Source organism: Dermacentor andersoni, chromosome 10 (assembly GCF_023375885.2).
Source record: "Dermacentor andersoni chromosome 10, qqDerAnde1_hic_scaffold, whole genome shotgun sequence".
Taxonomy (NCBI): Eukaryota; Metazoa; Arthropoda; class Arachnida; order Ixodida; family Ixodidae; genus Dermacentor; species Dermacentor andersoni.
In genome coordinates this window covers 56,387,739-56,414,428 of record NC_092823.1, presented here as the reverse complement: position 1 = coordinate 56,414,428, position 26,690 = coordinate 56,387,739, and the positions used below count along the sequence as shown (strand labels likewise).

Genomic DNA, 26,690 nt, shown 5'->3' with positions numbered 1-26,690 from the left:
AAGTTTTAATGCGAATAGCACCGCATTTCCACTGACCTCTCCTTGACCACTACAACCGCTATTCCTTTTTCCCACCACGATCAGTTTGCAGGACACAAATATCATGTACCCGTTTCGGAACGCTGCACACAAGTTGCATCCTAACGCACTATGACCTCCTGGTGCTTTTGAAACCACCACGTCTGCGTCTCCATCCGCAATTTCGTCCCATCCTACCTCTTTCACATTCTCTCATATAGTATTATCTCCAAGTTATTTAAGGCATGGCGCATTGGTTACTGAATTTATAGCATTAGCTTTCTGTCATGACACGCCGAATGCGCAAGTTGTCGTCGATATCACTGATGCAACAAACCCAGGTAAAACCTGGGTTTGTTGGGTGTTTCGTTCACGGCTGCATGGAGCGCAATGTCCGGGTAGTACGAGCCTTGTGCTTGCCAATTATGGGACCTCAACGCTTGAAAAGGGTTTTTTGTCTCGTATCCGCAGGCGTCCCCACTGCCATAGACGCACTTGGCGCGCGACGTGGGAAATATCCGAGGTGGAAGTGGCTCAAATATTTTTTACAGCGAAGCTGTATACCTCTACCGTCCAAGGAAATTTTCGTGTCGTTCGCGAGGTAAGAAAAAAACTCCCCCTACGTGGACCGATCCCGAAGATAGTGCAAAGCCGGGGCGACCCATGGTGGAGGTGCAGTTCGCCATTAAGGGGCATACATACACAGCTTCGCTGGTCATCCTTCTCCACAGAGTGGAAGGGCACTGAGTTTTTTTTTTTTTTTTTTTTTGCTCACGAGGGCCTCGACAGAAATGTATGGCGCAGTCTTCTTTCCCAAGCGTATCACCCCTGAAGAAAGCTGAGCGCCAGGCGAGGGTACCTTGTGTCCATTTGAGAAACAGTGGGTGCCCGGCGGCTGTGGGAACCGAACCTTACAATCTTCGCAGTCGAGGCTGGCGCTCTACAACTAAGCTACCGCTGCGGTAGAAAATAAAGTGGATAGGCAGGGTTGCTATTTCACATCGTTCAAGCAAGTAACGCAATCGAGCAAAGTGTGAGCCGATTATCGCAGCCATGGCTAACACGGTGCCTTTTTGTTCAGTGCATGCATGAGAGGGAACATGCTTACGGAGGGTTCCGGGTGAATGTCATTTGAAGCTGGCGGGGAGTAGGCTTATTCTGCAAATGTTCACCTAGTTGGCATGTCCTTTTAGTCTGCTGTTGTAGTTCTGATTGGCTGGGCTGGGATAGGCGTCAGAAGGAGACAGGCGAACCAATCACCGCTTCAGCAGCAGGCGAAATGGACATGCCCACTAGCTGGACCCTCAAGTAATAGAGCACCTGTTGTCAGCGGGCACGCGTGCCCGATGCGCTTTATTTTGTGAGGAGACGTTAACCAGAAAGGCGACTTACTGGCTATCCTTTGCTGGATGAGGGGAAGATGAGAATAGTAAAATGAGAGATGTGAGTGAGGGGGGAGGGGGATGCAGACGACATAGTGAACAAAAGCGGTTATTGCGTACACGCACGCAGGCGCCCCAGACAGACAGAGACGTTCCCACAGACCAGTCTCTCTCGAGAGGCACGAAGGTGCCTTCAACCGCCTTTTCGGCTTTGTAGAATGACGAGACGTGACGACGGTGTTCCAGCATAGCTCCTGCACGTACAGCGGGCGATTGTCAATTCGTTGCCATGCGATGGAGAATGAATGTCTATGTGACTGAAATCGAGGACAGTGGTGCGATGAGCGGTGGACGCTCTCGTCACAGCCGCAAACATCCAGTCACTCTGTCTGGCACTGTGTAAGCTCTTGTGGAGGCAAGTCCCCACCGCAGCCGACCTCGAGGCGATGTCTTACGTCGGTAACGTCCGGTTGGAGGTAGGAGTTGCAGCAAAGTCCGTGCAGCCTGGTGTACTTTGAGCAGCGCAGTGAGTGGAGTGGCGTCTTGCGTATGATCACTTTTTCACTCCAGATTACTATGATCGCTCCAGATCACTTTTTTTTACCTCCTGTACATAGTTCTTTGACGTGCACCGAAAAAGTATACAACTGATTTTGTATTTTGTTCCATAGAAATTAGCTCAACATGGCCGGATATCGAACTCTCGACATACGACACAGATTGTCAGAGCCACTGAGCAACTACGGCTAGTGATATTTGAGAAAACCAGCCGGTCATGCTGAGCGCTTGTCGATAGTCATGTTGCATGCCATAGCTCAGCTGTACAGTAGGTCAATACTTCATCTCCCTCAACAAACATAATCTGTTAGTTATAATTAAAGCGCAATCAGTTGTTGCAGTTTGGCAGATGTATTCATGGCAGTAATATGGTAATCCGAGAAGCAGTATTGGCTGAACGTCGCTTCCGGTAGGCTACAAGGTCGATTTTAAGTGTTAAGACACAAACGAAGACATGCATTACGTTAGCATTTTCTTTAACAATTGACGCCCATGCTGAACCGCTACGGACGCAGTCAGCTTTACTGCAAAACGACAAAAAGAAATTGACAGCAGACTTGTGCGACCTTACAAAATCGCAATCAAATTTTCGGCGAGGTAGTCTGTTTCATTTGCTTTCTTTTTTGGAGCAGTTGCAATGAACGCTTCCGTCAACTGTAAACAACTGCCATAGTTTAAAACGTTGCCTGTACATGGCTGGCGCGTTTGAAATCTTGCCTGCTTATAACGCTCTCGAGTACTAGTAACAAAAAAATTGCAAAGGCAGGCGAGCATAAATACCTTATTTCACTAGAGCGTTGTCCATTGTGTCCTCCCTCCCTCCATCCGGCCATATTACGCTAGTTCTCCCAGGGAAGTCTCACAAATTGTGCGTCGTTCGTAATACGCACTTATAGCACTATGGACCGAAGTGCATAGGCAATTTAGTGCGACTGCCTTATTAGTCCATCACTTCGAACTTCGCCTGTGTATTACCTACAACGCACCCCTCCCTTACACAAAATATAAAAACAAGGTGCCTTATTTAGTTCACCTAGTGCACCAGGGAAACTTACTATGGACTTCGTACGACGCATAATTAAAGATACACAAGGGCTTCAGGTAATCCTGGCCCTGTTGCACTGTTGTATGCTCGGGAATGCCGGGATATGGTGACCGTCCTGCCACGCAACTCGCCTTTGCTTCGGCGTCGGGTGTAATCGTGCCGGTATACCCTCAACATCGGTCTACATCCGTCCCGCATCATCCTTTTTAATCTTAACTCTCACGTGGAAATCAAATCACTCGCTCTGACACCGTCACCACCATTGTAGGTGTAGAGTCACAGTTCGCGGGGCAATGCTGCCAGTTTGGGCTGCTTGAAGAGCAAGTCATTATTGGGAGCGGGGTATGTTTCTTTTATTCATTTGGTGTATGTCAAATTGCTTGTTTTACTTTGTCGATGTCTTCATAATAAGTCATAAAATCATCCCTGTTCAAAACATGTGGTAGCGCTAATGATGGAAGCGTACCCACTGCAACAAATTACCTCTCGCAAAAAACAAATATACAACACGCAGAAAAATAAAACTGGAAGAAAGTTGCAAATAAGGTCGCTTTATTTCCGTCTCTACCATCTCAAACGCTTGACAGGCTTGACGGCCTCTAAAGCCTGTCAGACTGCATTGCGCTTTTGAATCCTATCCCCAGTCCATTCCATCATTCTTTTTAAATCACTCATGTCTGTTGCTCAAGGACCCCGTGGTATTACCGCATAAGACAGGGCGTTGGCCGATCGCACCCATACCGCAGTGGCCTCTTGCAACTACCACTCAAGAATGCAGAGGTAGCTCCTCCTGGCTCCCTTAACGCCAATTATTTTTTTTTATTTCATTTAACGGCATAAAAGCAAACACAGACAAAAGGAAGAGAGCTGAATGGTGCGTGCGGCAACGCTTGCCACCTCTATAAAAATGGTAAAAAGAAAAGAACAGTGAATGAAGAACAGGAAATAAATTAAGAGGTAGAGAAAATTTGCAAAAAATGGGGGAAGAGGTAAGCGAAGAACAGCACAAGAACGAAACACGCATGTGGACGGCACTTAGTATCCAACAAATTATCCGAAAATTGGCAAGAAATAATTGAAGACACATGGTATGCTATAATCGGGATTCTATAATTGCCCCCTTCAAAAAATGATAGCCGGCCTCTGCTTGCTTGAGCAAGTTCGCACGCTTCTCTAGTGCATCGCACACGAGGGCAGATAATAAGTGCAAATAAACAAGCTGCCAAACAACCAGCGCGAAATGTGTGGTCGTAGTGTGGTGACTGTCCAAAGCTTCAGCTTAAAACGCCAAAGAAAACTTCTCGCAAAATGCGTCAGAAGCACAGCTTATCGCAGGCACCTGTAATGAAACGTTTAGGCTTCCCGAGCAGGCGTTGTAAACTCAACTCGCTTTTCTTTTTCACGTTCTCAGAATCTAAACCTAACCTAATCTAAACCTAAACCTAATCTAAACCTAATCTAAACCTAACCTAATCTAACCGGGGCGTTCAGCGACTCGTTGAGCCTTCATTAACAGAACACAGCAAAATACTTTTGTTAATGAGGACTTAAAGATAGGTTGTAAACTCAACTCGCTTTTCTTTTCCACGTTCTCAGAATCTAAACCTAACCTAATCTAAACCTAAACCTAATCTAAGCCTAATCTAAACCTAACCTAATCTAACCGGGGCGTTCAGCGACTCGTTGAGCTTTCATTAACAGAACACAGCAAAATACTTTTGTTAATGAGGACTTAAAGATAGGTTGTAAACTCAACTCGCTTTTCTTTTTCACGTTCTCAGAATCTAAACCGAGGCATTCAGCGACTCGTTGGGCCTTCATCAACAGAACACAGCAAAATACTTTTGTTAATGAGGACTTAAAGGTAGGTATACCACAGGATCGAAGCGCTTCCTCAAGCAATATCGATTTCTCGGTTCATACACGAGATCATCGGCCCTGCGCCGAGATATAACGTTTTGCCGGTTCCTCCATGATTAGACTCGTCTTTCAATGCTCTTACTCCATTTCGATTCTCAGGGTCAAACACTCAAGGATGTCACAGTTATACCTGTAAAAAGATCGCGCAAGGGGAGGATGTCATGATCGCTGTATTTTGCGGGCAGAAATCAATTTTTGTTCCTAGGCTTCCGCATTTCTCCCGCGCCACGCAAGATTTTTTTTTTCGTTTGTAATAATAACTTTTGTTCCACGGGTAAATAACGTCATAATTTAATGCATAAACTAAACTTCTTGCTGAACACGCGAAATCAACATTCCTAGGCCAATACGGTGTTTCAGCTCTCGCACATTGAGCACTTTTAATTTCAAAGTGCGTTCTAATATACGGACAGCCTGCGGTATCTAGATATAAGCTAGTCAAACGATTTGAATGAACGGTCAAGAATATGCAGTGTTTTATTTGTTATTTTGTATAACAGGCGCAAAATTTTAGACGGCAGACCAAAATTACGCTCCAGTCGACGTCACACTAGTGCGTGCGTTGAAAAGAAGAACCGTTACTGCGGAATATCTCTGAACAGAGTTTCGTCCGAATAGAAAATGACAGCAAATAATTACACATTCTAGGCAGGCCAAGCTCAAAAGACACTAAAAGGTACATGCGAAAACTATATTAATCAAACAGTGTCGCAAACAGTGTGTCATAAACGGGTGACCGAAGGACACCCTCGGTCAGACACATGTTGGGGGCGATGCGTCAACTACCTTCACAAAGACGATACCAAGTCGAAAGCCAAAGTGCCAACTTCGCAGCACAAGCCTTGAACTTGTAGGCAAGGCGAAGCATCCTGCCGATTACAGGAGCGGACAGCTCTTCTTGGGGTAGAGAGTGTGCGTGTGGTCGCATTCGAACGCTTCGCGGAAGCCTTCGCTGTGCAGCAGCGGATACATGCAGGCAAGCTTGACGTTGAGGGTCTTGCGTGCGTGCGTGTTCTTGAACTGGTTGCTGTTGCAAAACGTCTGGCAGAATCGCGTGAAAAACAGCTGCTTGTTACTGTTGTCCGAAATGTCGGCCATCTTGTAGGCGATCTCGACGCCCCGGCTGTACGTCATCAAGTACTCCAGGACCTCTTCCGATGGTGGCCCCGAGCTGGTAGTATTGCCCAACGTAATGGCATCCCTGAGCTGGGCATACTCACTCTCGTAACAGCTGCACAAGTAGATGCATGGCGTGGTGAACAAACAGGCGCACAGGCCGTCAGAGACAGAAAATTATAACGTGTGCTGTTTGTCGACATTGTTTTGTGTACTGCTCGTTTGTAACCAATTTAACCATAGTGAAATTTTGTTGACGTATAAATTGATGACGAAGTTGATGTAATTGATGTATCATATACCGCTACGAAATACAACACTAATTTGTGAGCGGGACTTTTTCAAAACCTTCTTAAACACTGGAATGCTTCGCACACTGCACGTAACGAAAACATATTATAATATCGCCTGTATCCTTGCAGCCGTGCTATTCACGAGCCTCACTTCGGGATTGTTGCGTAGAGCAAGGAAGCCACTATTCGATAATAAATAGGTCGCGTGCACAGATAGCGCAGTAGTCGTGTCATGCATGACGCTATCAGAGCTAAATTTAGGCTCACGCGTGCCGTTCTCAAAGGCGTCATCACCACCCTAATTTCATGTCCACTGCAGGACAGAATCCTCTCCCAGCGATCTCCAATTACCCATGTCTTACGCTAGCTGATCCGAACTTGCACCAGCAAGTTTCCTAACTTCAGGAAACTCGAACCACTGCCCATGGTTCGAGCGAAGCAGGGCAGTCTCGGGTGCCACCAGTCGGGGGGTCCTTTCTGTATACCTTACTGCCCCAATACCCACTGAAATACAAAAGCACCCACTACGAACAGTGAGCGAGCACGATTACTAAATTAAATCGGAAGGTGCCCCGCTTGCTGCAACGTAAGTTTGAATTTGAATTTATTTGCAGCTAACACCGACAAAGGCAACGCTGCCAGTGACCAGGAAAAAAGCTGTTTAGGACAGCTTGAGGCGCCCTGGCCACCGCAACCGCACCAGAGCAGTTGAGCGTGTAAGCTTTCTAATGCGTAAACAAGTGTCACTTTTGTATTTGTTAGCATCATTTCTGTACCCTAGGGCCCTACACTCTGCCACACGCACAAGACATTTTGCGTGGCCCCCTGCGGCTGCGTTCCTGATAGGGCCAGCTCGATTTGACAGCCTGCACAAGCTTACGGTGTCCTGTTCTTTGCAATACGATTCACCCACTTTACTCCCCTTTCTCCCTCCCCGCCCCGCGAGCGCTCGCCACAACCGTAGAGTGTTAGAGATGAAGACTCACTTCAAGCGTTTTTGGTAGCTCGTGGTGACCCGCTCCGGCCACCAGTCTATCTTGAGACCGCCGGCCGCGAACCTGGAGCCGGACGGCGAGAAGGCCACGGAGATCACCTCGGCTGCCACCGTAGTGCCGATCGCCGAGAGGTTAACGAATTTCTCTTTCGTCTGCGAGTCAGCCCACGGTTGCCGAGCCACGGTGAGAACTCGTTTAAAACAGCACAGAGCAGTGAGTGAATTGTCGTTCGCTTTTTGCCGGTGACCGTTCTCGCGATTGCCACTGCTATGAGGTTATGAACTGGCGTAAAGCGCGTCTAACATATCCGAAATTTATTTAATGTTGTCGCTGATACTGCAGCGCAAGGATTTTGTCTAATGAGATTGCACGCACGACAAGAATGGCGCTGTACATTCCATAGTGAAGGCGAGCACCAGTGAAATAATCGGAACGGCTGATGGCAGATGACACATCTTAGTCGCACACGAGTTCTCAGCCAGCTATCAAAGCGAAACTTTTTTCGCCTCTTCATCCAACATTACCACTGCTACTGCTGCTGCTGTCTTGTACGATGGCTCTTGTCGAATATGGGGTCATACTGATTTGACGGTATTGGACATAACGCAAGGAAACAATGCATATAGTACACATACAGGCAGCCCGCTGAGACAGGTGATGAACGAAAACCCACGTGAGCTGCAACACCGGCACGGAATCGTTACCATGTTGTCGTCGTCGTTTCATCGTCATTCAGCTATCGTCATGCCATCATGGTCGCTTTACTGCCATCTTTCTATCGTACCGATTCTCAGTATCGTCATGCTATCATCGTCATACAGTTATCGCCATACGACATTCATCATGCCTTTATGGTCATACTATTGTAATCATTTTAGCACCGTTGTCCTACAGCTGTCGTTCCAACACCGTCATGTCATAGTCGTCATGCCTATGTTGTCATAGCATTGTAATCATTTCTGCATCGTCATCATAATGTTGTCATGCTTTCATCTTCATTCCAGCTTCGTAATTCTCTTCTTCACACTGTCATTGTGATGCCATCGGCATCAGTCTGGCAACCGCATCACGTTGTCGTCATGCCTTCCTCGTCACTCCAGAGTCGTAACCCTAAGGCCACGATGTCATCGTTGTCATATGATCGTCATGACAATGTGATATTTGCATCATGGTCATACAGTTGTATTTATGCCGTCGTTATAGTTCCGTCAACGTCATCTGCAGAATTTCCATGATCGAGCAAAACAAGCTTATGTTGAGCGAGGCGGTTCCCAGTGAAAATGTGTCCAACTGGGTCGTGTGGTATCTGCTTGCAATGTTCGCTAATCAGAAGCAGCGTTGTTCACAGCCACCCATGAAAGCTTCGCTTGAACCGATTGCCACAGGCGCGGGTCCCGAAACTTTTTTTTTCGTGAACACGACTGCACAGATTAATCTGGTATGGATAGGCTGGTCCGAAGGGGAACGGCTTAGCAGACGATGCTATCACTAGACAGTGCATGGTGCGCTTAGCAATTCCCGTCTCGTCGCTTCTTGTCGTTGTAGGGTGCCGGAATATACTGTCGAGTGTTCCTCTATAGGATATGGGAGCCATATACATAATTTCTAGTGCCATCTACGCTCACGTGTTGTTATTAAAAATCCGGGAGACTGTACATGCATTACCATTACCATAGTACACTCCAGGGTGATCGTTGGTGCTCTTGTGCACTGTTAACTTCTATGGGCGTCGTTCGATCGGGCAATCTGATTGAACAAGAACCTGCCTATAAAATCGGCGACAACATTCAAGAAATCGCGTTTAGAGCAGGCGCATCTTGCAACGCGCGATAACTAGATAGCAGTGATGATCCGGAGAAAAAGTCACCGGCAAGGAGTAGAACAACTTACACTTGAGATTGTGTTAGTATACACCGATTCTCGGCAGACAAGTTTGCATTTTCTCATCGCCGCATAGGCATGGAGGGCAAAATGAAGTGGAACAAAATTACTCACTGTGGTAAAAGCAATGCAATCAGGCAATCACAGTACACGGTTCTGTTAGAAAATTTTAATTTTGTGTCCGTGGTTCCTAGGGTTTTGCTACCGACTGTACGGTCGCGTCCACGCATATATAAGTGCTTATGTAATGGTCACACAACAAAATATGCACATGCAGATGCACTTTCACGCACGTCCACGAGTTCGCTATAACAAAACACACACGCACACGCACACGCACACACACACACACACACACACACACACACACACACACACACACACACACACACACACACACACACATGCTACCCCAGCAGCGTTAGCGCGTCTCTTGGAGAAAACACGTGTTATCTACGAGCACAAGCCCCTGCGATGCTGAGGTGCTATAACGTAGAACTATTCCAAACTTTTTTATTCCAATTCTGCAATAAGCACTTCGCGATTGGCCAAAAACTTTTTTGGACCACCCCCACTTCACCGGTCTGTCGCCCGACGTCACGAAAACCGCGATAGCTCCCCATCTTATATGACCTGTACACACTAAATATGCATGATTTGACCGAAAAAGGAAAACTAGTTATTTCTTATTCGACGCCTTTTCGCCATGAGCCCCCGGCTATCGGTCAAATGTTTTCGGGCTGCACGAACTTCACCTGCCTATCAGGCGACATCACAAAAACGCAAGAACTCACCACGTCAAAGTGACGCGTACGCGTTAAAGATGCATTAATATGCCGAACAAAACTAATTTTACTTCTGAATAGCCACAGGCTGCCCCTTTCCGAAATGAATAAAAGATGGCTGCTGCCGGTCGCTCAGGCGCTGGGTACTCGCACCTACCGGTGAGCGTGGGTTTATTTGCGTGTAACAAAACTTCTTGCGTGGCCGTGTAAAGTTTTCCAGCACTTTCGGCGCATTTACGACCTCATTCTGCCAACTCGCCTTTGCTGAGGATCTGGTTTAGCGTAATTCTTAAGCTTCCGTTCCATGCCATCGCGATTTTCGACCAGCCACCGCAAGCTAAGTAAGGGAAAACGGACCAATCGCAGACGCCGGCACCACCTTCCTCATCCAATTATCGACTTTCAGTACAGTAGCTCGGCCTGTCCAATCCCTCTCCACTTGAGCGTGCTCCTCGCCTCTTGTCAGCCAATTAGGTAAGACAAGCCGCTCAGTGTAGACAATGTTATTCGTTTTTCAAGCAAACAAATGTGACCTCCTATGAACGAGGAGAGCGTTTCATCTGTCTGTTCAGACAATCCTCCGGGTATCCGCCCGGTGCTTGCGTCGTCCGTTACGCAAATTTGACGTCAGGAGATTGGAATAAAAACATATTGGAATAGTTTTACGTTATAGGGCCCCTGTTCGCAGACACGTTGCGCAACTGGGTATTTTTTTTCCCGCATTTCACTTTACGAATTAATCGGCTAATACCAACAATCATCTCGGTTCCGCAATTGCTTTCTAACAACCGAGTTACGACGTACGTCCTCGTAGAAAACTGGCTCCAGCAGGTCTCTGGCGGGAACGCTGATCACGTTGTCCTCGTAGTCCACTAATACGTTCCCGATGATCAGGTCGAGGTTCTGCTGGTATTTCTGGCTCGGTTCTGGATAGCGGTTGGCACGCTTCTTGTTGTAGTGAGCAATCACCACGTAGTTGGACAGGAAGTCCCCGGACATCGGCTCCTCGTCGGGGTTCACCTCTCGAGTGGTGCTCTCCACAGTTCGCAGCCCCACCGTGCTGATCTTGACACGTGCCTTGATGCGCGTGTTCTGGTCCATCCAGTCGAAGCTGGAAATGCTGGCTTGCTGCGCAAGTACGCAAGAAGTTTGTATTGTTAGGGTTCAGCGTTTCAGGTGCGATCACCAAATTCGCTGCATTTCAGAGGAAGAGATGAGTTCTACCAATTATGCAGAGCGTGAATTTCTATTTAGGGCTTCGAATGGCTTACAAATACAGCAGGAAAATTGGTAAGTTGCGGGAAAATCTGATAAACAAAGTTTACAAATCGTTAAGGGTTGGCAGCTTGGTCATCCATAACTGCGTTTACGGCGCAAGGCTTCACGCAGACGAAAGTAGAGACTTGACACTGACGGGGTTCATTCACAACGGCGACTGGCGGAGGCCGCGTGACCAAGTTAGTCACAAGAGACCGCCGAAAAGCTACTCTTTTGGGTCAGCCGCTTGTTGCTCGATTTTCCAGCCGCGCAAATGCAGGCGCGAAACTGCTGAACCAATCACCATCGCAGAAGCAGGACGTCGTAACTGGTCGAGTGCTATTTTACGGTGTGATGACGGTGCGAGCAGACGGAAACGGCAGTAATCGCAAGGCATTACGGCGGTGGCACTTGCTTTGACGTGAACATCGGTCACCGCGAGTCGTTCTTTGATCGCCAGTCGCCGTCGGTAGTGTGACCTCTATCAATCTCGCCGGTGTGAATGCACCCTACCCAGAACAGACAGACCGCGCCGGATCATTGTCAAGCTCGATCGAGATATTCATCGTACGCACCACTTCTGTCTTGATGTTCTCGAAGAATATCCGAAAGTGGTCGAGGACGCTCTTCTTCAGGTGTTTGTTGACAAACAGGCTCCTCAGGGGCTCGGGGAAGTTGTCGTACGAGGACATCAAGCACGTCGCTATGTACCTGTGTTGTCTGCGAGTAAAGAATCGACAAATATTTTGCAAAGTAGTAAAGGGCCTTTAAATAAGAGGAAGCTTTAACTCGGGGCCGACTTCAGTTTCCCTATTAAAATACACGTGAAACCCAGAACGCTCTCACTAAACAATTAGGTAAATACTAAATTGATATTAAAAAAGAACTTGCTGAATATAAAAGAAACACATGAATTTCATCGACTGTAAACAAGCACAATGTTCATTTAGGGACCAGTTATTAAAGAGAAAGATTCCCGGAAGTAGCGCACTTTCAGAAAAAGAATTCACCGACGATTACGATACTCCATGACGCGAAATTTGAGCGCAGCTCTATACCTGTTTTCATATCGCAATATATTGGCTGACGCGGAGAGGCTGTTTCGTGCGGCACATTGCAAATGGAGCGGACAGTAAAGCAAATGCCTCGCTAATTGGCGGATCGTGAGAGGCAGCGCTTGGGTGACGCATGGGCGCTATTCACAGCAGCCGCCGCAGACAGACCTCTGCTCACGCAGCGCTTTTTTTCCCATATAAAGCCTTGGTCGACATGCTGGCCTTATGCCATCGGTGAACAGACGACGCTACTCTGGCGCCATCGCGTAACGGTCGTGGACGCAGAGCCCGTTTTGGACGGCCTTACTCTTCGCACGCTTTCTCCACACTCTTCGCTTCCACTTCCCGCCTCATACTTTCACTGTAGCCTCCTCCTCCGCTTTCCTCCTCCGCTATCGCCGCCTTTCGTCCCCGGCTGCGCTCCGCGTTTGCGCGTTCATCTTTCGCTGTGCTCGTTCGCCCAGTTACGAGGAACGCCGAGACACGCCGACGCTCAACGCAGGAACGGGCGTCTAAGAGCTACGCTCTAAAATCAAGATAACAAAGACGTGATAGGCAGCGCACGAACGCTCATGCGTTTCTTTGCGCACAAGTGACGCGAGCGCCACCTCGTGACTCCGCTCCACCAACAGGAAGGCGCCGACCTCGTCGTCTGCCCCTACTCGCCGGTTCAGGGGGTGAAGTAAAAGAATGTCGTCATCTTCAGGGGCTCAATATATGGCCTCCGTTCATAGTGTCTGTGTAGAGCCACTTAGTGAGCAGCGGCCATGCATATGGTCTACCATTGTCGCACTGTACAGGCGTGGCCACTGCTAGCGAGAACACGACAGCCCGTGGCAGTGCTCTGCGGAGTGCGACCACCGGCGCCTCACAAAATCTTGGCAGACGACTCACCATAGCAGATGACTCCTCGGGCTTTTCACCAATTGTTTTCATTGCGCCTGTTTCGCAATACTTCGTGATGGGCCGGTGGTGGGGCACTCTGCGGAACGATTCCATGGACTCCGTGTACCCACTAGCAGTTACCACGCCTGTACACTAAGATGTCTTGAAAAGATATGGCAAGCTGAAAACAAAACATGCGACACTCCTTGGTTCGACTAACCATGGAATGCTCACCGAGGCAATTTTATCAAAGCCGGCCAAGTCGCAAGGCACATCAGTCGTAATGATCTGCTCGCTCCACCGAATAGCGGCTAAACTTGGTTTAGCAGTTCGGAATGGAACGAGTACTTTAGTCGCATCTGCTGCGTATCGGGAAATGTTCTTTATATGTTACCACAGAAACAGGCCCAGCTGTCCCACTACAATTGACAATCTATTCATATACATTCTCAGTGCAGTTATGCCCATACAATTTCTCCATATTCGCGTCGACAAAGCGAAGAACGATTTCCTATTCCTACAAGCTGCTGGGGGGCTGAAAACAAATGCGGGAAATTACAACACCGATTGGCGAGGCATGTCTATGGCTCGATGAAGCGTCTGTGCTCCTCTTAAGAGGAAGCTTTAGCTCAGGCCCTACGCCAACGCGGCGTATTCAAATATATGTAAAATGCAGAAACGCTTTTCTAAGATAACCGGTGGACCGATTTGAACGACATTTGTTACATTTGAGAGAGAAAGTCGAATTTCAGTGACTGTTTCAAGCGGGAGTTCGATGTAGGGTCTGTATTTTGTTAAAAGAATTTTTTTTTAATTCGGATGTTCGAAAAAAAATAGAAGTACGAAGTTTACAAGCTAACAGCTCTGCATCAAGAATAGATGTCACGCTTCTGAAAGCGGCATTCATTAGATCAATCAAAGCAGGCAAATTCGGTATGTCAAGTTATATTTTGCGTGAATTCGTTACGTTGCGTAGAAGGGTTCTGCAAAAGCTGTATTTTCACATTGCTAAATATTTTGAACTTCATATGTAACATATCAATTTTGTTCCCTTTAGATGTACTATTAGATGCGATTCACAGAATTGGAATATTATTTTTCGTTACTGAGTTAGAGAGTAGTAAGCTTGTCAGTTTCGTTTTCTGGAAATTTGCGATTTTTGCCAGCTTTGAATAAAATTCAACGCGCTAAATCAAACATTGGAGACAAATAGTCACTAGATCTTACGTTTTTCTTTTAACTGCAGCAACTCTAGTCAAATTCGGTGCAGTGTATGCCGAGAAAAACGAATTGTCCTTTTACATGCATTTACATAGGAGCAGCAGAGATATGCGCGGAACACGAGTAATTCTTAACCTCGCATGAGCTGGACGCCTGCGAGGATCGGCAACGCTGCCCATTAGGTGAGTGTTCAGCATAGGGACGATTTTTCTACGTAGTGCGGAGCAGCAACAGCCCATGTAACAAAGCACTGTCTTCACGACGCCGTGCGAGAGCAGCCTCAACCTGTTGAAGTCGTAGCGAAGCAGCTCGGCGATAGCCAGCGTGAAGACGTAGGTGACCAGTTCGATCTTGCTCTTGCTGAAGAATTCGTTGACCACTTGCTCGATGAACGTCAGCTTGTGTGTGTCCATGTGCGAGTTGTTCTTTAGGCGCAGCGTCTGCGGCAAGTTGTCGTTGATGGCGTACAACCAGTCCTCTCCACTGACGTTGCCCTGTCCCTGCGTTGAGAAGACAGAAGGACCCGCCCTGGTTGCTTAGTGACCGTGGTGTTGGGCGGCTGTGCACGAAGTAGCGGGACCGAATCCTGGCCATGGCGGCCGCATTTCGATGGGGGCGAAATGCGAAAGCACCCGCGTACTTAGATTTAGGTGCACGTAAAGAACCCCAGCTGGTCCGAATTTCCGGAGTCCCCCACTACGGTGTGCTTCAGAACCAGATCGTTGTTAAGGCACGTAAATCCCCATAATTTAATTATAGAAGACAGAAGTCTGGGGAAAAGTGTCATCCGCGTCTACATTAATCTAAACCTGATGTGGTGGCATAGTGGCTTTGGGGTTGCGTTGCAAAGCACCAGTGCGGGAGATGAAATCCCGGCCATGACGGCCGCATTTTGATGGGGCTGAAATGCAAAAAAAAGACATGTGTCGTGCATTGGGTGGACGTTAAAGAACCCCAAGTAGTCCGTAAGTGCCTCGCTACGGCGTACCTCATAATATTATCATCATTTTGGCATGTAAAACCCCGTAGTTTATTATAATAATATAACAAGCAAAACTGTCCACTGCCAGTTCTGCATAGGCCCAAGTACTGTCTTTGTCATACAAATGTCAAACGTCAAATCTAAATGTAGTTGTTGACTTTTTTTTAACCTACTGCTATGTAGTACGGTGCTCAGCAACACGAAGAAACCTGTACCATAATAATTAGAAAAAAAAAACAGCAATCTAAGCGATAGGAAATCTACGTGGCGCAAACCACCGCAGCGTTTCAATATTAGACATAAAAATTGCACATATGCGAACTAGGAAGATACAAACTAATGCTGTAAGTCATAACACTTGGCACTGTATATCCTAATAAAGCTCTCGCCTACGCACTCAGAAAACGATCGGTATATCAACCTTCTTCACGTACAAACTATTGTGATAAAGAACTAAGTTATATCATTCCAGACACTTTAACCTAGACCTTTTAAAGGAGGCAGTACCAGTTACTAAATTCAGAAAGGTAGTGAAAACTTCTTAATTTTTGTGTTTCTTTTCTGGGCATGTCAGCCGTGATGCTTAACTTAGTTGTTTCTTCTTATTTCAAGTCAACTATGCAACTGCAGTAGCGTTGTTGTGAAGCAACGCTGCTGCTGTTGCTGCGTAGGGTAGCTTGGCCTCTCGGACAATTGTTGTGCCTCGGCAATTTCCACCAATACAGTCTCTATCGGAATTGCAACAAATAAACTAGAAAACACGAACACACGCAGAAACTACGTTGTAAAGTTCAATTGCTAGGAAAGTCTGTACCGCGTAAAGAGACTTGGTTCAGACAACGTAGATATCGTGGGGCCTCCGTGCGATAACTTACGTTTTAAATTTGGGTAGATGCATAGTAACTTTAGGCTCGCAAAAAAAGAGTCGTTTTTGACACCAAATCTGAAAGAATGAAAGAAATAGTATCCGATGATTACGATGCTCCCTAGTGAGAAATTTGAGCGCAGCCGTATACGTGTTTTCATTTAGCGATATGTTGAGCCAAAGAATTTGAGGCCGAAATCACTGCACCGACTGGCAGTGGCCTAGTGCTGTCAGCGCCTTCGCAGAGGGAGGGGCAGTATATGAACGCTGGCATGATGAGCGCCATCGGAGCTAGCAGTGGAATAAGGCGACCACGAACGCGCGACCAGTGGAACGAGCTTTTCCTTGCAGTTACGCTGAGGGACGGCCACGCTCAACCCAGGAGCGGGTGCTTAAGACCTGCGCTCTGATACTACAGCGCCATCTTGTGTCGTCTTGCGCGGCAATCTGCCTTCCTCCCCATCTTTTCGCCACGCTCTCCTCCTCCACTTTCCGCCTCATGTTTTCACTGTAGCCTCCTCCTCTATTTTCCTCCTCACGCTCTCTCAGCTATGGCCGTCTTTCATCTCCCGCTGCACTCCACGTTCGCTCTTTCATCCTCGCCATATTCGTTCGCTCGGCTAGGGGAGGTACGACAGCAGCATCTACATATTGCAGGGCTAACTTCTCTGTGGAAAAAAATGAACATCTGGGGTTCGACGCTCGTTGCGCCAAGTCTTCTACTGCGCCAGCTCACGTCACATCGCATATACGAAGCACACAACAGTACAAATAAAGCGTAAGTGAGAATATTAGCCACAACGTCGCGTCACAATGTAACCTTAATGCACCCATCTGCATTTATAGACCTCATTCTATAACGGCAGGCATTACACTGGTGCGTATTGCAGTAAAACACGTTGTGGGGTTAGTTGGTGCATAGCTTTCAAAAGATAAAGCTCGCACAGTGACTGCACACTAGGAAGGAACAAAGAAAGGACAAGCCGCTTTGTCCTGTCGTTGTTCCTTCCTAGTGTGCCGCCACTGTTGGCGCTTCATCTTTTGGAAACACTGGTGGGCCTTGAGAGTTTTGCATCAATTCATAGCAATGGGCTCACACAGATTTTAAACTAAATGCCATTTGAAGGTGTCCTTGGTACCAACACACATGTGTTGTTTCGGTGTTAAGATAAAATCAACATTACATTAAAATAATTCACAAGAACCACACTTTAATCTCCATTAACACAGCACGCACGCCACCTGTAGTCTTTTTCCTAGACTGAAGACGTAGCTAAAGCATAATACTGAGTGAAAGTGCAGTTAAGAATTAAGTGACCGATCAAATCTTATAAAGTTAATACTAGATTTATTACCATTACTTGTTATGGCTACGTGTAAAAGCGTTTGCTATTACAAAGTTAAATGCCATAATACAATCTCGGCATATGTCAGCACGCATCGCCACGCATAGAGTTTCATACAATAATTATTGTATGAAACTCTGTCACGACGAGTAAACTTCAGAAAGCCTGCACAGTTTAGTACTCATCATTATTCTTGGATGGAAGAAAACAGCCTATGAGTTCCCATTTTCATATTCCAATGACATTGTTTGTGCTTCTTTTGACGTATTTCCCACGGGATTTCGCGCCTTTTATGTCTTTTAGAAACTCTAGCCCTGCATGCGAAGCGAACTGCTCGCTGGCTGCAGGTATTCTGCGTGCGCGAGTCGCCTTGCGGCTCTGCTTGGGTTCAGGATACCGGAGACGGTTACTTGAGCCTCGGAGGTCGGAGAGGACGAGTACGGTTAACGCCTTGGCAATTGTGAACAGAGAAAGCGATGCGGCTTGCAGTGGTGGGCCATAGCAGCCGCTCTCAGCGAATCAACCATGTCGACGTCACATAAGAGAGCTAGCTACCATGTCCAGAGCAGTTAGTGCCACTACGATTTTTTTCTTTTTCTCGCTTGCGAAAGCTGTGTTCGCTGTGAATGACTAATTAGTTATTGCAGAAACCTTAGTCATTCAATCTGGCCCGTTATAAGTCCACTACAATAATGTCTTAGTCAGCGAGCAAAAGGTCTGAGAACCGCTTGGACCGATGGCAGGAGCAGAAACTTATTTTTCTATTCTTTTTCCCTTTTTGGAGAACAGCTCTATGACGCCCATTCTCGCGTTTCGCATCGCCGTCGGCCTCGCCGTAACCAAAGTAATCACCCCCGCTCTGCTCTAGCAGCGCTAAAGCCTCTTAAACTTCGTAAAGTAGTGCCACGCTTTGAAGAATGCCGCCTCCACCTCGCACGCTCTGGCCGAGGCCGACGCCACTTCGCTATTGGCCTAATAGCATCACGTGGGCCCTTGCGCCGTGCATCAGCGCCGTTTTTGCTCGAGAAGCGTCTACGGAATGGCGAGGAGTGCATGTTGGCGCCGTTGCTACGCTCGAGCAGTGTAGGCGGCGCCACGGTCAAGGACAGAGCGCGAAAGTGAGGAGAAACGAGGAGGAGTGAAGGCGGAGGAGGACAGTGTCGCTACTTTACGAAGTTTAAGGGGTTTTGCGCTGCGCGTGCTCCTGTTGCCATCTGTCGCGTGCGGCGCGAGTCTTACTCTCCCCTTGTCCTTCAAAGTCGGATCACGTGTTCTCGCTTATCCTCTCGCCCCCTTCCTCCGCGCAGTACCGTTGCGGTGATTCTCGCCGCTATCGTCCACTCCATCCTCGCTGTCCCTTCTTTCGCTTTCGCGGCGCTGCCGCGGTGGCCGCGGCGGGCGCTCCTTGCGGCCTCGCGCGTGATCCACGGCTATCAGCTCCTCCGTCTGCGCGCTGCGTGGCTGTACGGCTCTAAGCCGTGTCCCTCGCTTTCCCGTTTGCGGGGCGCCTTTCTCAGTGGCATTTGTTCCCTCTGGCAGTGCTTGCACCTCGCGGTCCTCCTGCCTCCACTCTTGCCCTATACATCCCCTTACCTGGCGCAGTGCCGTTGCTGTGACTTGAAGGGCAGTTATAGCGTTTGGTCCCCTCCTACTTCCCACCCCAACCTTGTGCGGCCACATTAAGGCCTGTCTGGGAGTAAATCAGTGTGTGGCCTCTACTCAATACGCCTGTTCTTGACCAGTTTCCTCATCCCCCCTCAGAAGAAACATTAAATAATAATTGCTAATCTCCCCCCCCCCCCCCTTTCCGCGGCGGTGACCCACAATAATATGGCGGGATGGCACGTCGCCGGAGCGTCGGCTCGGTAGCGGCGGATGGCGGCGTGAGGTGCCCAATCCGAAACGGAGAACCGCCTCCGTTCGGCACTGCGTGTTCTGTATGCGGTTGCTTGTTGTTGAAATAAGGTAGCTGCTGCGCTCAAAGGTCGCAGTACCAAGAACCGTCATCGTCGGACAATTATTTTTTCTCACCTCGCACCTTGCGGCACGAGGCATGGGACACAGAGCCGGAGAGCGCCATAGCTAAAAGGTGGCCGAGTTAGATGACAATGGCTGCTAGAGAGCTCCGCCCCCCCCCCCCCCTCTCGCTTGTTTGTTCTTTAGGAGAAGAGCAGCGGTGCAGCGGCGCCCAAGAAACAGTCTTGGATGCCAGGTCATCGGACACATCCTTCATTTTAGGGGTTGCAGTCTTTGAGAGCGTATAATGAGGGCGAGGTCGCTAGGGGTAGGCTGGTCTGACCCTGTCTATTGCCACAACTTCTTCACGTCCGTCGAGGTCGATGGAAGCAGTTTCTTCTGTCCACTTGAGTACCTTGAAAGGGCCGTCATAGGGAGGCGTAAGAGATGGTCCGATGCCTTCACGTCATACGAAAACGTGGCTCACTGTACGCATGCCTTTGCAGCCAAAAACATTACTTGAGGATGCAACCTACTAGAGCAAGGACGCAATCGGGCTAACAGGAAGCGGAGCTGCTGGACATAGTTGTCTGGATCGGGCATCGCAACAGTAGCTGGTGCGAAAATTTTACCACGTAACCACAGCGTAGTGCCATAGGCCAGAACCGCAGCCGTGCAGTCAAGGTCTTCCTTGAAAGAGGAGCGCACACCTAGCAGGACGAGAGGAAGGCCTGCAGTAAAAACTCCCGATACAGCTTTCTGTTGCCCAATACGTGCTACATACAAGTGTTTTTTTTTTTTCGAGTTTGAAAGAAGCCCGCAAATACACGCAAGATTGATTGATTTGTTGAGTTTATTGGCGCAAGGGCCAGATGTGGCCAAAGAGCGCCAAGTCGATGATCCTACACGCAAGATTGCCGCGCGACTAGCCATCCGACGCAATTTGCGTGTATTCACTGGCTTTTTTCACGCTCGGAAATTCACTTGTATGTAGCACGTATCGAGCAACCGAAAGCTGCATCGGGAGATTTCATGTTCTTCTATACCTCTAATTATATTTTAGAAGGGGAATAATTAAGACTAGTTATTTAATAAGGCGGAATGAAAAAAATTATCTCAAAGCAACGGCAAACCTCGATACTTTGGTTCTGTCCAGCTAACTGGCACTTGCATATTTTTAATGTTTGGCTCAACTTACGTAGGGCACCCTGCATAGCGTCCTGTAAAATCGCCTGCGGGTGACTTTTTCCTTTTCACAAGCTTTCTTCACTTTACCCGTTTCCCCCAGAATTAATTTTCGGATTGCTTCAACGTTCTCCACAGAAGTACCCCATGTAATTAACCTATCAAAACCTGTCCTACAGTTATTCTTTTTTTTTTCATTTTCCCACGCCGATATCGGCAAGCTGGGGCATCAAATACTCGGCATATCTAAGGCGATGCGCCGGCCAATGCTGTTGTTCGGAGAGTCGTACGCTTACTCGGATCAGATCGTAGACGGTGTGCTCATGGATGAGGTCCTTCTTCGCCAGCGTGTGCCTTGTTGTAGTAACGTTGTCCCAGCTGAGCGTTTTCTCGATGACCTTATCGGTGATGTTGGGGATGTCGAGGCTGAAGAGCGCATCGCTCATGTACAGCTTGTACGTCCTTTCGTCAAACTTACGCGAAGTGCCCGAGGAGAACTTTTGCCACGCCGACATGCCAATCTCCAACACCACGCGTGCCTCCCGGTTCTTCTCGACCACGTGCAGTTTCAGTAATGTGTTGATGCCCTGCGTGGAAGGAAAAACGACATAATTCTGTTAAAGTCGACTCCCAAAACGAAAGTTTTGGTCGAGTTATCTAGAAAGTCGACTTAACAAAGGAAGCCCGAATGAACGGATATGAGTATCTTTCTTTATTTCTTCAAGTATTTCGATCGTCATCCGCAAACTACTTCACTGCATTATCACAATAACTGAAGGTTGCGTTATCAGTCAGTATCCGGCAAGTTTCAACACTATCGTTGGCCCCAACAAAATTATCAAGAGACATCTCCAAGTACTTAGCGCAACTCGTCGTCATCACTGCAGCACAAGCAGCTATTGCCACTGCCATTTCCTTAGAAGTAACGCAAGGAAACACAAGGCGCAGTTTGCCTGAAAGGCGAAGCATCCCTTGCAATGGCAAATTACTGCACAGCTATACGAAGTAACGACAGTAGTTTTATCGGACGTCTAACTTGTAAACATAGGCATACTAAATTAACAATCATGGTGTCACGTGGGCCTAAGCAAACAGGAACACATCTCACTCGATGACTTCGGAAACTCGCTATGAAAACGCTGCAGTGAGGAAGTACGGCAGCAGCAGCGAGCGAATTGACATTCATGCTGCCGCTCACATGAACGTGAACTAAACCGCTACAACATAGCGCAGCGCGGACTCTGTACCCGTTGCTGATGGCTTTCAAAATGCAGCGGCCCGGCCGGGCCGTACGGAGTGGAACGCTCCCCCTCTCCCCCCGGCCCCCTTCCCGCGAAGCCTTCCACACGAAGAAAGGCGGCGCGCTTCCTCCCGCTGTCCTCCGTTGCGTGCGCGAGATTGACCTATGTTCGCCGGCTCACCCTCGCATGATTTCACTCGTACATGTAGCATATGGCACGCGACGGTGATTTTATCGCCCTTGGACTTCATACGGAATCTCACGGCAACACCGACGGCAGAAATGCGCCTGGGGTGACTATGTAAATGTCATCGCAATAAAAGTATCTATATAAATGTTGGCTGGGACTAACGCCCTAAGGCAATAATCAGCCCCACAGCTTTGCTTTTGGTGGCATATACTACTAATATATAGCAAATTTAGCCACAGCGAAATTTCGTTGCAGCAGGCCCGTAATGTGCGCTGGCGTTGTCTTCCCTTTTTTTTCTCGGCTGTCTCCAAGTGTTCTCGCAAGTATGTATCAATTAGTTCTGTTGGTATCAATGAGACAAAGAAAGCTTAGGTTTTAATAGCGAATACCTGGGACAGAGAGAGGCGTATCATGAAGTAGAACAGGATTATGGGTTCCTGGTTGTGGTGAAGCCACTCGGTGAAGCTCAAGTCGAGCAGGTAGAGGGCCTTGCGCACGCGCACATCTGTCGGCATGGTCGTCGTGTGAAATTCGATGCAGGATCGGTAGAAGAGGATCAAGTTTCGGTACGGCTCGTACTCCGACGCGTCCAGGTTGGCCGTGGACAGAGTTCGGTTCATCATGTTGACCAGTACCTCGTTCAGCGCTGTGCGCGCGCTGGTTTCTATGTTCCTGGCTGCCCAGCCCCCGCACGAGTATCTGTCAACGAGATTCAATGCGACCAGTGTGACAGGGTCGGTAAAGTGAGCGAAACTCGCACTCCTCACAAAGTTTATTTTCTCGCTTGGGGCCCCTCACTCAGACTCGCCGAAACTCTAGTGAGCCGTTCTCAGTCGGACTCAGATGCACCGAAATTCTGCTCAGCCATGCTCGCTGGGTCTCATATTCATCAAAATTATGCTCAGTCGCGCTCATCCAGACTCTCAGCCCTAGGACACACTCGAGCTCGCTCGCACTAGGACTCGCTGCTCAGTCTGAGTTGACTAATCAGTGATTTCTTAACGTATGATTACTGTCAGCATCTCTTTCTTTTGTACAAAGGAGTCAGTTTGAGGTTTGCTGTGCGTTTAACTCTGGCCAGTGTATACAACACCGTGTGGAATATACACAAACGATTAGCAGCAACGCTAGTGTTTGTGCAAAGAAGGTTTATTTTAACCACCCTGTGCTTCTGTGCACAACGCTCATGTTGCAGACGAAGGCTTACTGCGCGTCGCTCGCATCTCTAAAGATCATCTAACCCTCCGCGCAGCCCGTGAACGCGGCTAGCTTTCCTCCTGGGTGAAATCCCGCTAGAGGATTCATCACCATCATCATCATCATCAGCCTGATTACGCCCACTGCAGGGCAAATGCCTCTCCCATACTCCTCCAACTGCCCCGGTCATGTACTAATTGTGGCCATGTTGACCCTCCAAACTTCCTGATCTCATCTGCCCACCTAACTTTCTGTCGCCCCCTGCTACGCTTCCATTCCCTCGGAATCCAGTCCACTGCCCTTAACGACCATCGGTTATCTTCCCTCCTCATTACATGTCCTGCCCATGCCCATTTCTTTTTCTTGATTTCAACTAAGATGGCATTAACGCGCGTTTGTTCCCTCACCCAATCTGCTCTTTCCTTATCCCTTAAGGTTACACCTTTCATTCTTCTCTCCATAGCTCGTTGCGTTGTCCTCAATTTAAATAGAAGCCTTTTCGTAAGCCTCCAGGTTTCTGCCCAGTACGTGAGTGCGAGGCAGAAACCTTACCGGGGCAGAAACCGTGAGTACGGGGCAGAAACGTACGTGAGTACGGGATTCTAAATAATTTTAAATCTCCACACAAAAAAAATTTAGTCCCTCTGCTGCTTATCTTGTTTTCCAACAATTATCATCATCTACTTTCTTGTCCAATGGGTAACACCTCTACCGTTAAGGCTCTGAATAGTTGGATATTGAACGGCAGCAAGCTCTAAATAAACGTGCGATGAGAAAAAGCACGGTTGAAAACTGTGTCATGATACTCACAGCTCGCATAAACATCGGAGAGGAGAATTTGACCGCGAGAGCTCTGAATATTTATTTAATGCCCTTTTCGCGTTGTCTGTCACAGCTGCTATGATCATTTTTAGTTGCCAGAAGTCGGCAGATATATCTTGGTTCCCACCAACGATTCGATCTACCTCTTAGACGTGAGGATGTTAGCCCCGGGACAACCGAACACCTTTTAAGCACCCATAAAGGTGCACAAATGTGCAGAGTGTATCTCGCCTGCTTTTCGTTTTTATAACGCTACGCTCCCGACACTTTCAGGTCATGAACGGCATGCGAGTAAAATAATATATTAGCGTTTCACAAGCAAGAGAGCAGTGGTAATTAAATGGGGCGCAGAAAATCATGATGGTAATTATTTTGGGGGAAAAGATCTGGCTTTAAGCTCGTTAAAGCTTACTATTATGGTGCCTTCGCCTGCTACACACCCCGATATCCAGTGCTATTCTAGAAATTCACGAATTCAGTCACGTTATCAAATTCGCCAGTTTGTCACCTTTGATTGGCTTGGAGCGCTGCCGCAGCGTCCATGATTGGCTAAAAAATGTTGTCATTGAATACTTTACGATATGGTTCAATTTGAGGATGTCCAGAATGGCACCCTCAATTCGGTTTGATGCTGCGATACGAGGAGAGACCTTTGCGCAAGCCGATCGTTCAAGCTGGGATGATGTCAAATTCGTCACCTGCTACGGTCTCTCTCTCGTTGGCTTAAAACGCGGAGATGCCGAAGTTTGACAGTAACCGTAATAAGTAGTACTGCTCCCAGAACAGTCGCAGGAGCAGCATGACTGACATTTCTGTGTCTTCAAGATCGTACACCCCACTCGACGGTCAAGGCCACGCCTTCAAGCACGCCGAGTTGGAGCCGCGGACGTTATGAATGAACCACCTGAAATGCGTTATTTGCGCTGGATTTCGAGGAGCCCAGTGCCAAAGCGCACCACCAAAGCGCTCTACTAGAGCGCTCGAAACCTTCCTGTCGAATCGGCTACCACTACAGCCCTGTATCAGCGGCGTAGCGTCGCAAAGTGAAAATGACAAGCACTCCTCACTCGTAGAACCTGTTGCAGGGGTGCAGGCTTCCCTGCTTGACGTTGGTGGATTGAAGCATGCTGTCGGAGAGCGCCTTGGCCTTGACGCAGCCGGGCGACGAGCAAGGGCTGACCTTGAGGATGGTGCCGTTGGTGAGCACCTCGAACGGCTTGGCGTACAGGAACAGGCCGGCCATCACGATCAGTGCCAGTGTGGCGAGCACAACCAGCGCCGCAAAGAGCAAGCGCTGCGCTTCGGGCTCGGGCTCCTTCGCAGACTCCAGCTGTCCTTCGGGCGCCGCATCTCCGTATTCGGGAAACATGTCGAAGGCTGCGTGCAGCGCACGAGGCCCCTGCCTTAAACTGCCGCGTACCGAAGCATCCGAGACCCGCCCCATCACCGACGCTGGCCATATGTGTACTCCTGTATAATTCCTGCCAGAACACTAAAATCCAGACACAACGAAGACGAGATTGCTGTTGCATTAGTTAGCCTTGCGTTACTAATGAGGGGAACTAGCGCCACCATCTATGCGGCTTTCTCGGGGTCAGCGATTTTAGGTAGAAGAGGTAACACACCACCTGGAAAGAGAGACTGTTGCATAAGTGAGCCGCCTATTGTAGTGGCCGCTTCTGAACATGAATCGTCGAGCACCCGCCTTAATTTGATGTGCATTCCTGCTTGCCTGATATTGTTATGTAATTTTTGCGCACACGTGTGGCCATAATATATGTGCAAACCATTACTACTGATAAACAGTTGACAGTAGCAACCATGTTCATAGCTTCTTTCTGTGTGCTTCGTCTTTTGTTTCGTGTTAGTTACACGCAACCGAATATACTGAACCTGAATAACGCGAATCTTTGGTTATATCAAACAAGCGAGACTTCCTAACAGATATTTATGGGAAATACTTCCCTCATAACGAACTGGAAATTAGGTATACCGAAACACGGATGTCTGCTGCCGGCATCATAAAACCGTTTGCATGCAGCGAACACATCGCAAAGTCGAATCATTTTTATTGTTTTGTCATGCTCGCGCACTCACAAAAATTACTGCCTACTATTCCTATAGCTTTAGTTTCAATAAATATATTCCTTCCTTATTTTCTCTGCTAGAGAAACAGTTTGATATATAAGGGACGCATCACAAAAGTTCGTTTCAGTACGTTATAGGCGAATTGATACATCGAAATGCCTGATATATCGAGATACTTTTGTTGCATATGCCTGTTGGTTATTACCGAGCTCGACCGTACTACGCGAAGAAAAACCTGGGCCAGAGTCCGAGCGCGTTTCTTAAAAAGCCTCTCATCACGCTTTGACAGGGCAAACAAAAAGAGGTGGTGTCCAAATCCACGCCCCAGTGATAGTTGCATCGGGGTAACACAAGTGGATTTCGAAGGGTGTACTTTTGCTAACTACATGCGCCGGAAGTGATTGCAAA

At 48.1% G+C, this 26,690-nt stretch overlaps 2 protein-coding genes across 3 annotated transcripts in view; one reads left to right on the top strand and one right to left on the bottom strand.

Annotated features, from left to right (window-relative positions):
• Nucleotides 1-26,690, top strand: part of LOC129380664 (ATP-binding cassette sub-family D member 3-like) — a 105,802-nt gene that overhangs the window by 6,548 nt on the left and 72,564 nt on the right. The window lies entirely within an intron of this gene.
• The window catches only part of LOC126543445 (membrane metallo-endopeptidase-like 1), a 52,318-nt gene continuing 31,003 nt past the window's right edge, over nt 5,376-26,690 (bottom strand). The window contains exons 9-16 of the mRNA XM_055077980.2: nt 25,262-25,571; nt 22,565-22,874; nt 21,042-21,332; nt 14,697-14,911; nt 11,826-11,970; nt 10,791-11,121; nt 7,319-7,517; nt 5,376-6,154 (exon numbers count right to left, since the gene is read on the bottom strand). Of these exons, the coding sequence (XP_054933955.2) occupies nt 5,800-6,154; nt 7,319-7,517; nt 10,791-11,121; nt 11,826-11,970; nt 14,697-14,911; nt 21,042-21,332; nt 22,565-22,874; nt 25,262-25,571 (2,156 nt within the window). The 3' untranslated portion in view covers nt 5,376-5,799. The remainder of the gene's footprint in view (nt 6,155-7,318; nt 7,518-10,790; nt 11,122-11,825; nt 11,971-14,696; nt 14,912-21,041; nt 21,333-22,564; nt 22,875-25,261; nt 25,572-26,690) is intronic.